At 35.7% G+C, this 14,544-nt stretch overlaps 1 protein-coding gene across 4 annotated transcripts in view; it reads left to right on the top strand.

Moving 5' to 3' along the window:
- Positions 1-14,544, top strand: part of LOC127162852 (mitogen-activated protein kinase kinase kinase kinase 4) — a 74,421-nt gene that overhangs the window by 16,678 nt on the left and 43,199 nt on the right. For 3 of the 4 annotated variants that reach the window (XM_051105748.1, XM_051105739.1, XM_051105755.1), the window contains exons 4-9: positions 2,376-2,501; positions 3,007-3,117; positions 3,321-3,411; positions 3,754-3,884; positions 9,589-9,643; positions 10,807-10,885. In XM_051105748.1, coding sequence (XP_050961705.1) covers positions 2,376-2,501; positions 3,007-3,117; positions 3,321-3,411; positions 3,754-3,884; positions 9,589-9,643; positions 10,807-10,885 — 593 coding nt within the window. Of the gene's footprint in view, positions 1-2,375; positions 2,502-3,006; positions 3,118-3,303; positions 3,412-3,753; positions 3,885-9,588; positions 9,644-10,806; positions 10,886-14,544 lie in introns of those variants that run through there. The other variant, XM_051105764.1, reaches the window with a different exon arrangement.

Below are 14,544 nucleotides of genomic sequence, written 5' to 3'. Positions count from 1 at the left end.
AAAAAAAAAAACGTGGCTTACTGTGCATTAGGATAATGATTACTCGATTTCCGGCAACATGAGTAAGTACAACTTTACATCACTTTACAACGTTGTAGAATGTCACCGCTTGTATTAAAGGGGTCCTATTATTCTCTTTTACAAAGTCTTGATTTTGTTTTGAGGGTGTACTAGAACATGCTCTCATGCTTTGGTTTGAAAAACACATTATTTTTCACATAATTTACCCCCCCCCCCCCCAAAGGGTCGGTTCGTTGTAGTCCTTGAAAAGGGATTGTGTTAAAACGAAATATCTCCGTTTGGAGTGGACTTTTAGATTTGTAACTTTGTGGATCAAAAACATTTTTATGCCCAAACATACACACTAACTAAAATTCAACAAGTGAAAAAGCATAATAGGACCCCTTTAATCAGTAACAGCTGGGAGCTATCTTCTTTAATAAAAAATTTTTATGCTCTTTAAACACATTGTTCTGTTACATATACTTAAAACATTTCAGCCTGTCTAGAGTTGTGTTTATGCAGACATATTAATAAAAAAGGGGTTTCGTCTTTTCAAATCATTTGTGTCATCATATTTATTGAGTTGCTTTGTGTGTTTTATGTTTTGTGCTTCAGAAATGTGAAAACATAGCATCGATGCTGCCTGGTTTTTGTGGTGTGGGATTTTTCAGACAGCGAATGCTTCAGTGTACTAGATGGATTTGTTATTGAGTCTAGGGATGGGTGATATGGGCTTAATTTTATCATGATAATTTCTGGTATTTATTGCGATAACGATATCAGTGACGATAATTCAGAAACTCGCATATGCTTTATAGCAGAAGTAGTAGTACTGACAATGCTTCAGGAATCTCTAATCCAGTGATCGCTGTAGCTGAATAAAACGCAGGTAGAGGAATTTTAACTGAGGAAACTTGAAGACAATAAACATACGATTGCTACAATATATGGTTTGTCTGTGTTCTTCAAGCAATCTTGGGTATTTGTATAAGGATAATGTATATTTATAGTGCAATGCTAATCGACATAGCCTTTATAATACTATAAAATAGTATAATTTCAGCCTCATTCTGTGATATGAAACCATGACTGATCACAAAAGGTTTTTCAAACACTCGACTATGTTATGAAGTTAATTTGGAGAAAAAGTATGCCAATAAATTATATCTATGTTGGACAACAGGTTTGTAAACAGGCTCATACACATGCAAAACTGCATCGCACACGTGCTACTAGTACATTTTACGTTATTCAAGGTTCAGACTGATTTTTGTCGCTCTGCGCAGTTTTGACCAAACCAGTTTCACGTCCACCTTCAGCAATGTCACTCCGGACTGTCGCACACACAAATATGTCAACAACTAGACTGTATCGTTATTATCACGGGAAGACTAATTTGTATCGTTGGGAAATGTTTTACCGGTAAAACGCAAATGATAAGATATCGCCCATCCCTAATTGAGTCAGCCCATAAAATGACTCTCCCTTGATTAGCCAATTCAGGTGTTTAATTAGGGTTGGAAATTAACTCTGCAGGACAGTGACCCTCCAGGAACGGGTTTGGGCACTCCTGCCAAAAAAGAAAGGAAGACACTCAACGTCTCCAACCCTGATTCTGGAGTGCTACCTACTTGCAGACTTAATTTCCAACCCTGCTCTAACACACCTGTCTACCAGGGTTGGAGCTTGGAGTAGGGTTGGAACTGAATTCTGCAGGATGGTAGCTCTCCAGGAGCAGGGTTGGAGACCTCCGGTGTAAGTTTTCTGAAGTGACGTATAAAACCTCATTGGGTCTTGTTTGTCATGTGGCTTAGCGTCATGACAAAATCACACACAAATCAGTACACTTTAATGTTTTTGGCTCCTGCAACATGAATGTGAATAAATGATGTTAAAGTTTTCATGTTTTGGCTGAACTATTTCTTTAAATCAAAGATGGCACCATTACAGGAAAATATCCATTATAAAAATTGTTGCTTGACCTTTCTGCATTTCTCTCCAGTGCATTTTGCTTCATACACAGATTGCTGTGCATACGCAATAAATATAATGAAATTAGGGGCGTAATTGGTTTCCTTCATTAAGACATGGCTAACAGAAATAACCCACATTTCAAATGGCACAGAAATGCATGTAAAACTGTGGTGGAAGCGGAACACAATGACACCCATCTGTCTGTCATCAAATACACAGACTGGGATGAGGGAACTGAAGAAAATTCCCTGTTCCTATTTATTCATCTGTTGTAAATGAAGCAAAGAAATGGTTTGCATCCTTTGATCTGAACAGAATTAGCAGTAACTTAGATCTCTTTGGTGTTTTGTGTTTCATGAAACTTTGTATGTGTCTTTCTATTGATGTGTTTGGTTTAGGATGAGGAGGATGAGATTAAACTTGAGATTAACATGCTGAAGAAATACTCCCACCACAGAAACATTGCCACATACTATGGTGCTTTTATCAAGAAGAGTCCTCCTGGACATGATGACCAGCTATGGGTGGGTATCTGAACATTTATGTTTTTCAAAGCCTCACTGTCTATTTAAATAAAGTGCATTTTACTGCTGTACTGTAGTATTGTTAATTTGTCTAGATAAAACAATTTTGTCAAGACGAAAAAGCCTGACAAGAAAGTTTGTAGCAGTTTTAAAAGCTTGCAGATTAAAGGGTTTTAAGGCCATGCAGTCTTTCAGACAGATAGCTGTGTGGTTGCTACGAGTTTGCTACAGTTTATAGGATGACACTGAAAGACTATTTGCCAAGAGCTCATACCCGTGATTCTCCAATGTTCTTATGTTGAGAAATGGCTGGCTCATTTTGCTTTACGGATGCTAAATTTGTATAGCAGCAACAGCAGCATGTAAGGTAAAAGGTAATAAGAAGTTTGTATACAATATTAAGAAGTTATAAAGAATAAGACTTTTTAATACAACATTAGAATTTTAACTTTAAGGCCTTTTTTATGTTGCTTTGATCTTTTTCTCTGTTTCTTTGTCTGTGCAGTTGGTCATGGAGTTTTGTGGTGCTGGCTCCATAACAGACCTTGTTAAGAACACCAAAGGCAACAGTTTGAAAGAAGACTGGATTGCATACATCTCCAGAGAGATTCTGAGAGTGAGTGACAGCAGCAGCTCTCCATTTACAGTCTTTCTCAGGAATTTCCATTTTCATAGAAACATCTCCAGTCTTTTGAATCTATTTCACCTTTCTGCTCACTAAATTCTTTTACTCAAAGTTTGTCCTCAAGGGTGGAAATGTGTGTAATTTCCATAACTTGCACATCTCAAGGTTATTGTGTAGTTATTTTTTTTTCCCAGGGTCTGTCCCATTTGCATGCCCACCATGTCATCCATCGTGACATCAAAGGTCAGAATGTGCTGTTAACAGAGAATGCAGAGGTGAAACTGGGTGAGTCACATCGTCTTCCATTTGCTTTTAATAAATGAAATATTTGTGAACTTTTACTTGCCTCACATTTACTTTTCTAAAATTATGGCAGTTTTTGATGTAATTGTATATTAAAAAAATCTGAAGATTTGATTTCTCAAGTAATGACCCCTTCACCTCAGATAAGCGAAATCAGTCGATTTGGGTCTAATTAGAGTCTTTATTTTCAAGGGTTTGCAAGCACAGCTACAGATGTCAGTCTTTAGTTTTTGTGTATGTAATTGAAAAATTGCTAATTGCTATAATCTTGTTACTTGCCATTGCATTCCTGTTTTAATCACATCACTGTGTCCTGTTTTACAGTTGACTTTGGTGTGAGTGCTCAGTTGGACAGGACAGTTGGCAGGAGAAACACATTCATTGGTACTCCTTATTGGATGGCGCCAGAGGTCATTGCCTGTGATGAGAACCCAGAAGCGACATATGACTATAGAGTAAGAGCCTCTCTTGATCATCTTATACTGTTGAAATATAGTCCTTCTTTTCAGACCTTACTGTAGAAATCTTTCTCTGTCCCCATACATCTGTGTCTCTAACATTGTAGACGCTGTACTAAACAAGAACGCCATTTTCCTTACAGCGTTTATTCACAGGGTGTCTGCAGGGTTCTTGAAAATTAATTTTGCCTTTGAATTTAATCATTGCAAATAGTGGAGTTCTGTGTAGTTTGTTAATGGAATCCCGCTAGATTTGACGTCATCTGCTACCACACTCAAGGATTGATTGCACTGCTGCTTGATAGCGCAGGTTAGAGTCCTGCACGGGACTGTTTTCTTGATCCCGCTCCTACATTTCTAACCATTCCCATTCCCGCAACGCGTGTGTCCCACTCCCGCAAACGTTCTAATATTGTATATAATTATCGCGCATCAGGGAGCCGCTATCAATATGCGGGGTATTTAAATTGCTTTTAAATGAGTGCTCAATGTTCACTTTCACTTTCTGTTTCACAATCAAGCGCACTCTGTGTAAAGGAACCACATCTTAGAAGATTTTTGTCAATAAGCTCAGGATCTTTTGAGCAGCAAATCCTCCAACTCTTGTCAGTCATCTCTCCTTACTCCGCCTAAATATAAAAGCTGCTGTCACTTTATAAGGGTTTGACGGATGAACTCGCAGCTCTAATGCACTCTTGTCATGTCAGAAAGTGATAAGACTTCCAGTTTTATGGGTGTTGCCATCTTTGAAATTACTTTGGTCATTGTCGCTATGGCTCCTGATAAAGAGTACGGGCTTGACTGCCGTTGCATGAGCATACAGACAGTATTCAAAAAGCTACTGTAAGCTGCATTGTGAACGGGACATTTCGAAATTCGCGCCTGTAAGTAAATGCGGTTGTCGATCCCAAATACCAGAGATGGCAAAAGTACACACATCCTTCACATTTAAGTAGAAGTACAGATACTCATGTTTAAAAATACTCTGGTAAAAGTAGATGTACTGACTACACTTTTTTTTACTTTAGTTAAAGTAAATAAGTATGGCCTCAGACTTGTACTTAAGTAAAAAGTACCCATTAGGACCCTGTGTTAGTGTCACGCTGGTAACTGGACCTCACATCATATTGACACATTAATACAAAATAACTTACATTTAAAATGTGTTAACTAATGAATGTATCAAGGCTAAACAGCCACCATATAGAACAGAAATTTCTGGCCAGGAAATCTCACTCATCCAGGCCATCCCATACACCCACAATAAATTCTTAAACCATGGACAGCCCTTTTTTATATGGCCATCACATTTAAATAAATGTTTAACACTTTAGGCTGGGGCCATGCAAATAGGAAAAAGGCTCTTCTTTTAGTCTCTTCATTTTGCATGATATCTCTCTGCATCTCACTTTGTATGTGTTTGCTTTTTTCACTAATTTTCTTGTAGCTGTCCCTTTTCCCATTTACAGCAGAACTGTCTCCACCTTGTTGCAAAACAACCACCTCATTCTATTCTATTTGCAGTAACCATTTTATTTAAGTTTAATATAAAGTATCACATTATGACCAGGTGTTCTTGTTTTATCTTAAAAAGGCTTAAATACTATAGATTTAAGAAAACTATATTTTCTAAATTGCCTAAATGTCAAAATTTGTACAATAATGATTACATCATGACAATATCTTTACAGAAAAATCCTAATACTGAACATATTATTGCATTATCATGAGTCATATTTTTCTCTTACTAAAATTAACCATGGTTTATTACAGTAGAAGTATAGCAACCATATTTTTTTGTTTGTTTGTTTTTTTGGCGGATTGATTACAATCTGTTTTAATTTAATTACAACCATAGTTTTACTACACATCTCATGGTTAGACTATGGTTAGTGTAACAAAATCATGGTTCATTTGTGGTTACCATGGTTTAACTAGTAACCATGGATTTTGGTTTTAATTTTCGTAAGGGTTGTGTTGTTATCTGCCCTAGCTCCTTCTGAACGCATTACAAAACAATGTTTTATAACATTTGTTTGCTAAATTACTACTGTATCTTTACAGTAGATAATAATGATGTCCTTTAGCATAGAGTATTTTGAGTGATGATAGTAATTTAATTTAGTTTCGTTTATAGTACTACTGCTGTAGTTTTGTCTTTGTTTACTTAAGCATTAAACTGTTAGCAGCCTGTTTACAGGTGAAACTGACCTGCACTTGAAGTCTTGAACAGGTCAGTAGTTTTGCCTCTATGATCCACCCATGCATTTCCACTCCATTCTCGAATCACTTGCATTGATTACTCTGATAGAAACCGTTTGGCGGAGATGCGGAACGTGCGCGCGAGCCGAATCATGTTGCCACTGAAGACTAACCGATCCATGATTTATTAGAGATTAGTTATTGAATGGTGATTGCTGATTAAATGGTGATTGCACCAAATGCTGATTAAAACTAAAGTAACGAACCTGGTTTGAAAATGTAAGAAGTAGAAAGTACAGATATGTATGTGTAAAAATGTAAGGAATACTTACAAGTAAAGTACTGATACCAGAAAAATCTACTTAAGTACAGTAATAAAGTATTTGTACTTCGTTACTTCCCATCTCTGCCAAACACTGACAGTGTGAACGTAGCCTATGAGACACCAACGCGTCATCAAAGTATTGTAGTTTGTTGCCACGTCACAAACTATAGATTTTAAACCCGGAAGACTAAAATAGTGCAAAATTAACCAGTTTTCTTCAACAATTAAAATTAAGGGATGCTAACAATTACTTCTATGATGTGCAACACAAACACCTCTGCTAAAATCTCAGAAATGTAGTCTGGGGATTTATGACCCTTTAAGATGTAATAAAAACCAGCATGACTGCAATGTTGTCATGTAAGACAACATCTGTATTGCTGTTGTTGTTTTTAGCATAGACATGCTAATTCAACATCACTGCATTAAAAACCAATGCAGATATTCAGTAAAACAGAAGGATTTTTTTTTTTCCCGTTTTTGCAGATGCAGATATGAATATTATGAAACATCACTGCCATCCAGTTTACTAACACCACTGACATTCAGTTCACTATTATATTCTGTGCCAAGTGAAAACTAAATAATTAAATCACTCACCTTGTCTAATCTTCAAGAATAGCCCACAGCGTCTTGAAACCATTCTTGTCATCTCCCTCCCTACTGCGGACTTTGCTGCATGTGTCAGTTGCATATTGCTGTCCTTTAGCAATCAAAGATCTAACGTACATTTCTGGTTTCAATTTGCACAGTGGTGGTCCAACATGGCATAGAAATAGCAGGGTTGAAATTATATTAAGAGAGGCGTGGCTTAATGTGCATATCAAATTCATATGAGAGAAGAGAACGCAAATTTGTTCGCATTCTGCATTGGTTGTATTGATGCACTTAAAGAGGTTGTTTAGTTCACTTGAGACCTGTTGTCCATTACTGTCCTTGTACTCTCTGTTAGCACGCAATACAACTCTGGGACAGTCGATTCGAAAACGATCGCAAAGGGACTCAACTTCAGCCAACTCATTAAACATCTTTATTTGGACGTGTTAAAGACTTGTAAATCAAAACACTCCAGCGATAGCACACAATAATAGTAGAAGAACATATTAAACAGGTTAAATGAGCTTGTCAGATATTCTGTGTACGCAATGCAACGAGTCGTGGCTCGCTGCTCTCCGTCCGTGCTCACAAAACTGCATAATTTGCAGCTTTTAAATAAAAACACTCCAGCGATAGAACACAATAATAATAGAAGAACATATTAAAAAGGGGAAAGTGGCTGTTTTTGAGATTTTCTGTGTTTAACGTCTCTGTGTTGCGGCTTGGACGATCGCGCCCCGGAACGCATTCATCCTCTCTTATCTCAATAAGAAAGACTTCTCTCGGACACAGGCGAGATTATATGAAAATATATGATAGCTTGGCGAATATAATCGAAAACAGTCTTTTAGGCCTTATGTGAACATAAACTGTTGAGAAATAATTTGGAGGTGGATCATTACTTCAGTGTTAATCCATAAAAAAAGAAAATCATTCGTTTGTCTTGGCTTCTTATAGGTATGTATTTATTTATTTATTGCTCTAACGAATTCATATTTAATGAAAACTATGCAATGTTTTTTTTAGTTTCTTCCATTTCTGCATGTGCACACCTTCAAACCTTAAACCTGCTCTGTGATACTATTGTTTGCAAATGCAGTGTCATTTTAGGATTCCTCTCTTTCTGCATCTAAACACCTAAAAACATAAAACCTGCCCTTTTATACTATTTTTTTTTTCCAAATAGAAAAAATAGTGGCACTTAATCATTGTGTGGTTCAGAGATTAAGGGCAAAATGCTAATGCTGTCCACACGAGGGAGCCACAGGATAACTAATCATTCAAGATCTCAGTTCAAAACTTTGATAAAGTTTCATTTAGGTGACTAAATAACAAATGCATATAAATTAATTATATTTTCATAACCTAATAAAGCCCAATATAGTAAGTATGCAAAAACTGTAATCTCCTAAATACTGATAGACCATTACTTTTTTTTTTTTTTTTTTTTTTTTTTTTTTAACTTAATTTTAATGGTATTGACAATATATTTCTCAAGTTGTCAGACATAACTGAATGTACGTCCAAGTGAAGAAGGGGCACTATATTAGCCATCTATTTTCATATATTGTGCATATAATAGTACTCACATATGGACTCATAATTTACTTGAAAACAGACATGTCCATTGAATAGTTAGATCATCTACAGAAGCCATTGTGCTTGGATCCCAATGATCTCCTTGAGTTAAACCGCATTGTTTCAGTTACCTTCTGTGTCGTTGCCCACATCGCTTCGGTGACAGGACTTTGAAATAGCAAACAGGGAAGACAGTAATAGACATGACTTATTTCGCATCCAGCTAGCCAACTCGGTTGAGCTAGAATGCAGCTCAAGAATGCCGGACATACAAGTACTCTGGCTGTTTTGCCCCAAGGGGCCGAGGCCGGCTCTGCCAAGCCAACATCAAAGTTAGTTCACTAACTTTAGCTTCTAGTTATTATTATTATTATTATTATTATTATTAATAATAATAATAATAATATTATAATTATTACTTTGGTAAGTACATTCTACTCAGTAATAGTAGTAATATATAAACCAGACTTTTATATTGATATGTTGTCATTAAGAACTGGAGATGTTCATGTCCTCATATAGTATAGTCCTCAGATATATAAACATCAACATTTCTATGTACAAGTCCCATAGAAACCCATCCCCCATCAGCCAATCACTGTGATTAAGCTTGTTGACTTCCTCCATAGCAAAAATGTCAGTCCTGCCCTTTCTCTTATCTTAAGATTTCTTCCCATTCTCAGCTGCTTTGCGAAGTGCTGTGAAGACGACACTCTTGCCTAAGAACTAATACTGCTATTTAGGAGAACTCTTAGTGGTAAGATTTCTATTGAAGTACAGTTTATGTGGTCACACTTGGTTTGATTGCTCTGAACCGACCTCTTGACGCAAAACAAAGCTGGGTGTGCTGCTAGGTCACCTAGCCTTCTCACAATAACCAGTTTCTTCTATGCATGTTAATGTTGTGATTGTGTGCTGTAATATTGAGACCCCCTTTCTCGCTCTCTCTCTCTCTCTCTCTTTCTCTCTCTCTCTCTCTCTCTCTCTCTCTCTCTTTAGAGTGACCTGTGGTCCTGTGGTATCACTGCTATAGAAATGGGTGAAGGAGCTCCTCGTAAGTATCCACACATTTCCTAAGCTAGTCTATCCTCTCAATCACTGACTTGGTCATTGAATTCCAGTACAAATGGCTAATTACTAAGACATTAGTTGACTAATAGTATAAATGTTATTACATAGATTATAATCTAATTTAACAGGCTGATTAGGGCTGGGCAGTATGATGGTATTTGTCGTGACGATGCAGGACTCGTCATTAAGCCTTGTGCTTGTCCTTCAGACAAGTAAATCAGTCATTTACTTGTCCCAGTAAAAAAGTTACTTGTCCATGGCAAAAAAACTTTTTTTTGTTTGTTCGTTTGTTACTAATACTAATTTTCGCAATATATTTCATAATTTAGGATTTCTTTAAAAAAGTTTCAAAATCTCGTCTCGTCTCGTTCTCGTAAACCCAGTCTCGTGATGTGTCTCGTCTCGTGACATAAATGTCTCGTCACACCCCTATTTATTTGTATCTTTTTGATTTTTTTTATTGATTTGCATTTTTGTTTCTATTGTATTTGTCATATTTCTCATAGTTTGCTTGTTTGTTCTTATTATTAACTATAATAATTAAAAAAGAAAAAAAAAACATTTTGAAATGTATATCATTATTGTGAAAATAAAATTTCTTATACCCTGTAATTAGTTTTTGGTCATACAGCCTACCCCTAACAATGACTGTACAGCTAATTAAATGTCTTTCTGAAAAAAAATAAAATAAAATAAATAATAATAATAATAATAATAATTTGCAGTAGACAAAACCCCATAAAACACTGTCATTGTAAAGACTATCATTCACAGTCTTGTTTGTGTCCTCGTTATGTTCAGTATGGTGTCTAACCTGATTAAGGTCTATAAGCACATAAAGGCAATAAAGTATTCCTTATGCCTTCAGTGTTTTCTGAAGCAATCCAATCCTTTTTTTTTTTTTTTTTTTTTTTTTTTTGTTTGTTTTTTTTGTCACTGGTCTTCATACATAAACTATGTCAATTCACAGTATATCATTACATCTTTCTATCGTTAAGTGTCTGTTACAGTTACCTTTTTTTATCCTGAGTGCAGTGTTTCATGTTTTCTGTTTCTCCCCAATTCTGGCTAAAGCTGCACTTGAGTGTGTTTATTTTTGTTGTGCTGATGGGCAAAATTTTGTCTTTTCCCTGTCTCTTTCTGCAGCTCTATGTGACATGCATCCAATGCGTGCCCTTTTCCTCATTCCCAGAAATCCTCCTCCACGTCTCAAATCAAAGAAGTGGTAAGTTGAGTGATTTCCTCTCCGTATTTGCTGTTTTCTCTCTCTCTCTCTCTCTCTCTCTCTCTCTCTTTTTTTTCTTTTAATATTATTAATTATTATTATAAATAATAATATTATTTTTTTATATATAAATTCCTCAGTCACGCTATAACAGAAGAGCCACACTGGTAATGTCAGATGTTACCAGGATTTTTCTGTCACAAAACCCCTCTCAGTTATAATCAGTTATAATCATGAAGCCCATTCTTTAATTTTTTTGGCAACACTTTCAGTGTAAAATGTCCAGTGAGTGACACTGTATGTGCATCTGTCAGTGTTTTATTGCACTAGTTGTTTGTATGTATCGTGGCTGGTCAGAAATTAAATATCTGGTGAATGGAGCTAAAACAGTAGTTCTCTATCAAATTTGACAATAGCGTACCACCTACACTACCCTAAACCCTAAACCTAACCAGTAACATTAACCAGATAAAAACACATTTCCTGAAGCAACCATGCCATTTTTAGATATTTTATCAAGACTTCCTGTGAAACATTAGTTTACAACGGGCATGATTACTACGTCCGCTTTACAATGCCATTAGTACCACCTCAATTCTGTACCCGCTCGAACTCACCTGCTATCAAACGCTCCTGCTTTTTTTTTTTTTTTTTGTGCGCGCGTGCTCTGGCTTCGACTTACAAAATTGTTTTCGCAAGTTTACATAGTTCTATACATTCGCAGGTCTTCCCATTATAACAAAATTAAAAAGAAAACATACACAAGTATTATAAGTAAGAGATTGTGTAGTTTTCACGTGAGTAAGCTCGGTCAGTTGCGCTGATAAGGGAAGTGCCCTTTGCTTGGTTTCTCTACATAATCCATGCACAATAAGAAAACAAGAAAAGTTTTGTTTGTCTAATAAGAAGATCAAACATCCACATATACTCTTTCGGGAATGACAAACCCAAATGCAAAAAATTACACGAGTGAATTCAGTGTTTCCCATACATTGATTTATTTGTGGCGACCCGCAACAGTATCAAAACTGATTGCCATAATTTTTTTTAAAAGGCTTTGACTTCATTGAGTAAACATGAGCACACATTTCAAAATCAAGACGTGGCGGCGGTCGTTTTTATGACCAATGGACAGGTAGAGAAAGAGGTTTGAGTGATTAATAATCGATGTCTGATAATGTCAAAACTGACTTGTGCATTATGATTTTTTTTTAACTAGTCAACTTGAAAATGAAACTACAACATGATTCAAGTAACTTGTTCTTTATTAACCCTCTAGTTAAGTTGTGCACCACACAAGTTGTCAACATGATGTAAATGTTAAACAAATCACCTGCTGCATGAACTACAACTACTTCTTGTACAAACTTGTCTTATACATATTGTCTGTTTAGAAATAGTACAAGGAAAAAACTTTCGAAAAAAAAAATTAAAAATCAAGGTAATTCAAAATGACTGAAGGTATAACACCAGTAGACTATTATTAACTATAAATGTTCTGTATAAACAACAGCAGTCTGTCACCCTGATGCAGATATGAAATATCAGATGTACAGTAGTAGTTCTTTACAGTTTTTTTTATTCAATTTGTTTTATTCAAATGTTTATAAAATACTGTCACTAAAAGTTTTTTTTTTCTCATGCTCCAAAGGTTGTAGTTCATTTACAAGGCTTCTTTTCTGTACGTACAACACACAAGAATTTTACATGAAAAATGGGACTTATTTTTTTATTTAAATAATTGTGTAGTGTACATATGGGATGTATTGGCAAAAACTAACTGTCGTAAATCACTATATGAGTAAAACCAGCTTTACAGATTGACAATGTGTTTTTTTAAATGTTAAAAGTCTATTTAATTAAAATACATTGGACGTTTTTAGTTAGTGTCAGACGTATCTTACTCATCAAAGCTTTCTGTGGTTTAAAATTACTGCCACAATTCACGTAGGCGGTTTTGAAATAATTTTTTCATGTCGATATAAAGTGGTTGCATACTGTTAAATTGTGGTTTAACTAATTGTGGTAGTGGTAGTGAATTGTGGTAGTGAACTGTAGGACTGTCGACTGGAACAGTGTCAAGCGAAAGCGAATGTCCGGTGAATAACGAACCTAAAACTAACTTTACTGCACTAGTTCAGGTGCACCACTACATAAGAGAAAGCTGAAATTGTTGCATGTGTGTAATATGTGTATGTAATGAAAGGCATAAAATGAGTAAATCACATGCCTTAAAATAAAAATGCAGTCTATTACACATTGCTTTGAAATGTTATTACATATGAATATAAATATTCTGTATTAATTATTCAGTTAATACAGAAATGAGTTTCTGATATGCTGGACAAAGCTGAGATTGCGGCATCTCCATCAGCCAAAGACTTTCTCCGGCAGATTTCGCTCTTTGGTAGCACCTGTCACTGTTATTTAATTTAATGTAGTTTTTATTATTTATTAATTTATTATTTGTCGACACTGAAACAAACATATTATTGATATTGACACAGTTATTGCTGGATACACACACGCATGCATGCAGCAATTTCAGCTTTCTCTGATCCTAGCTCACTACTATATTGAAGGGTCATGAAACCCCCTGTTTCAGCACCAGTTAGTTCTCACCACAGTTTTAAAAAATGCTACAGAAGTGGGCGTGGTGCACTGCGGAGCGGAGGGGGAAGAAGGGAGAAAGACAACACACACACAGCTTTCAGGTTCAGACAGTTTCATTCAGCCATTTGCACTCTGCATCGAAAACACATCAGATGTACAGTAGTAGTTCTTTTCAGGTTTTTTATTCGATTTGTTTTATTCAAATGTTTATAAAAATACTGTCACCAAAAGTTTTTTTTTTCTGGGGTTTCATGACCCTTTAACAAAATCTGTGATAAATGCTTACAAATTACCGTCTTATACAATGTTATTATAATGACAGTCCTGTAGTATATAATATTATTTGTTGTAATGTAGTTTTTAAAGTGAAAATATTATATTAAATGAATGTAGCCTAGTTGGCCAGCGGCAGGTGCTACGAACAGCAGAGAATATCCTTGGCTGCTGGAGATGCTGCTGTAGTGGCAGCTGCCAGAGAAAGTCTTTGGCTGCTGGAGATGCCGCCTGAAGTGCCGCTATGAGATGCCGCAATCTCAGCTTCGTGCAGCATATCAGAAACTCATTTCTGTATTCGTGGAATAATAATTTATATTCATATGTAGTAACAATTTAAAGCAACATTCAGTTAAACATTTTAAAGTGCAACACACTCCATTTTTATTTTATTAAGGCATGTGATTTACTCATTTCACCGACACTGAAGCTGTGATATTGACACGCTTATTGTTGGAGATAAGCTATATATACAGTAGTCAACATTTGAGGTGGATCAAAAAAGTTCATCAGAGTTGTCATAAGAGAAGAAGGGGTATTGTTTTGGTTTTAGGACAACTTTGATGACAGGTTTTGATCCGCTTCAAATGTTGACTACTGTATGTGCGTGTGTGTGTCTGTGTGTATTAGTGTATCATTCAAAAAGCATGTTTAATTAATTGAAATCATGAAACTTACACAGTTTAACGACAATTTATTAAAAGTTTAATCAAAAATATATTTTTAAGGCCCTATGATATGCGTTTTATTATTTTTCTCAAATTCAGCTTTAT

The sequence above is a fragment of the Labeo rohita genome, chromosome 1, assembly GCF_022985175.1.
Source record: "Labeo rohita strain BAU-BD-2019 chromosome 1, IGBB_LRoh.1.0, whole genome shotgun sequence".
NCBI classification, from domain to species: domain Eukaryota; kingdom Metazoa; phylum Chordata; class Actinopteri; order Cypriniformes; family Cyprinidae; genus Labeo; species Labeo rohita.
This window is presented reverse-complemented; position numbering and strand designations above follow the sequence as displayed.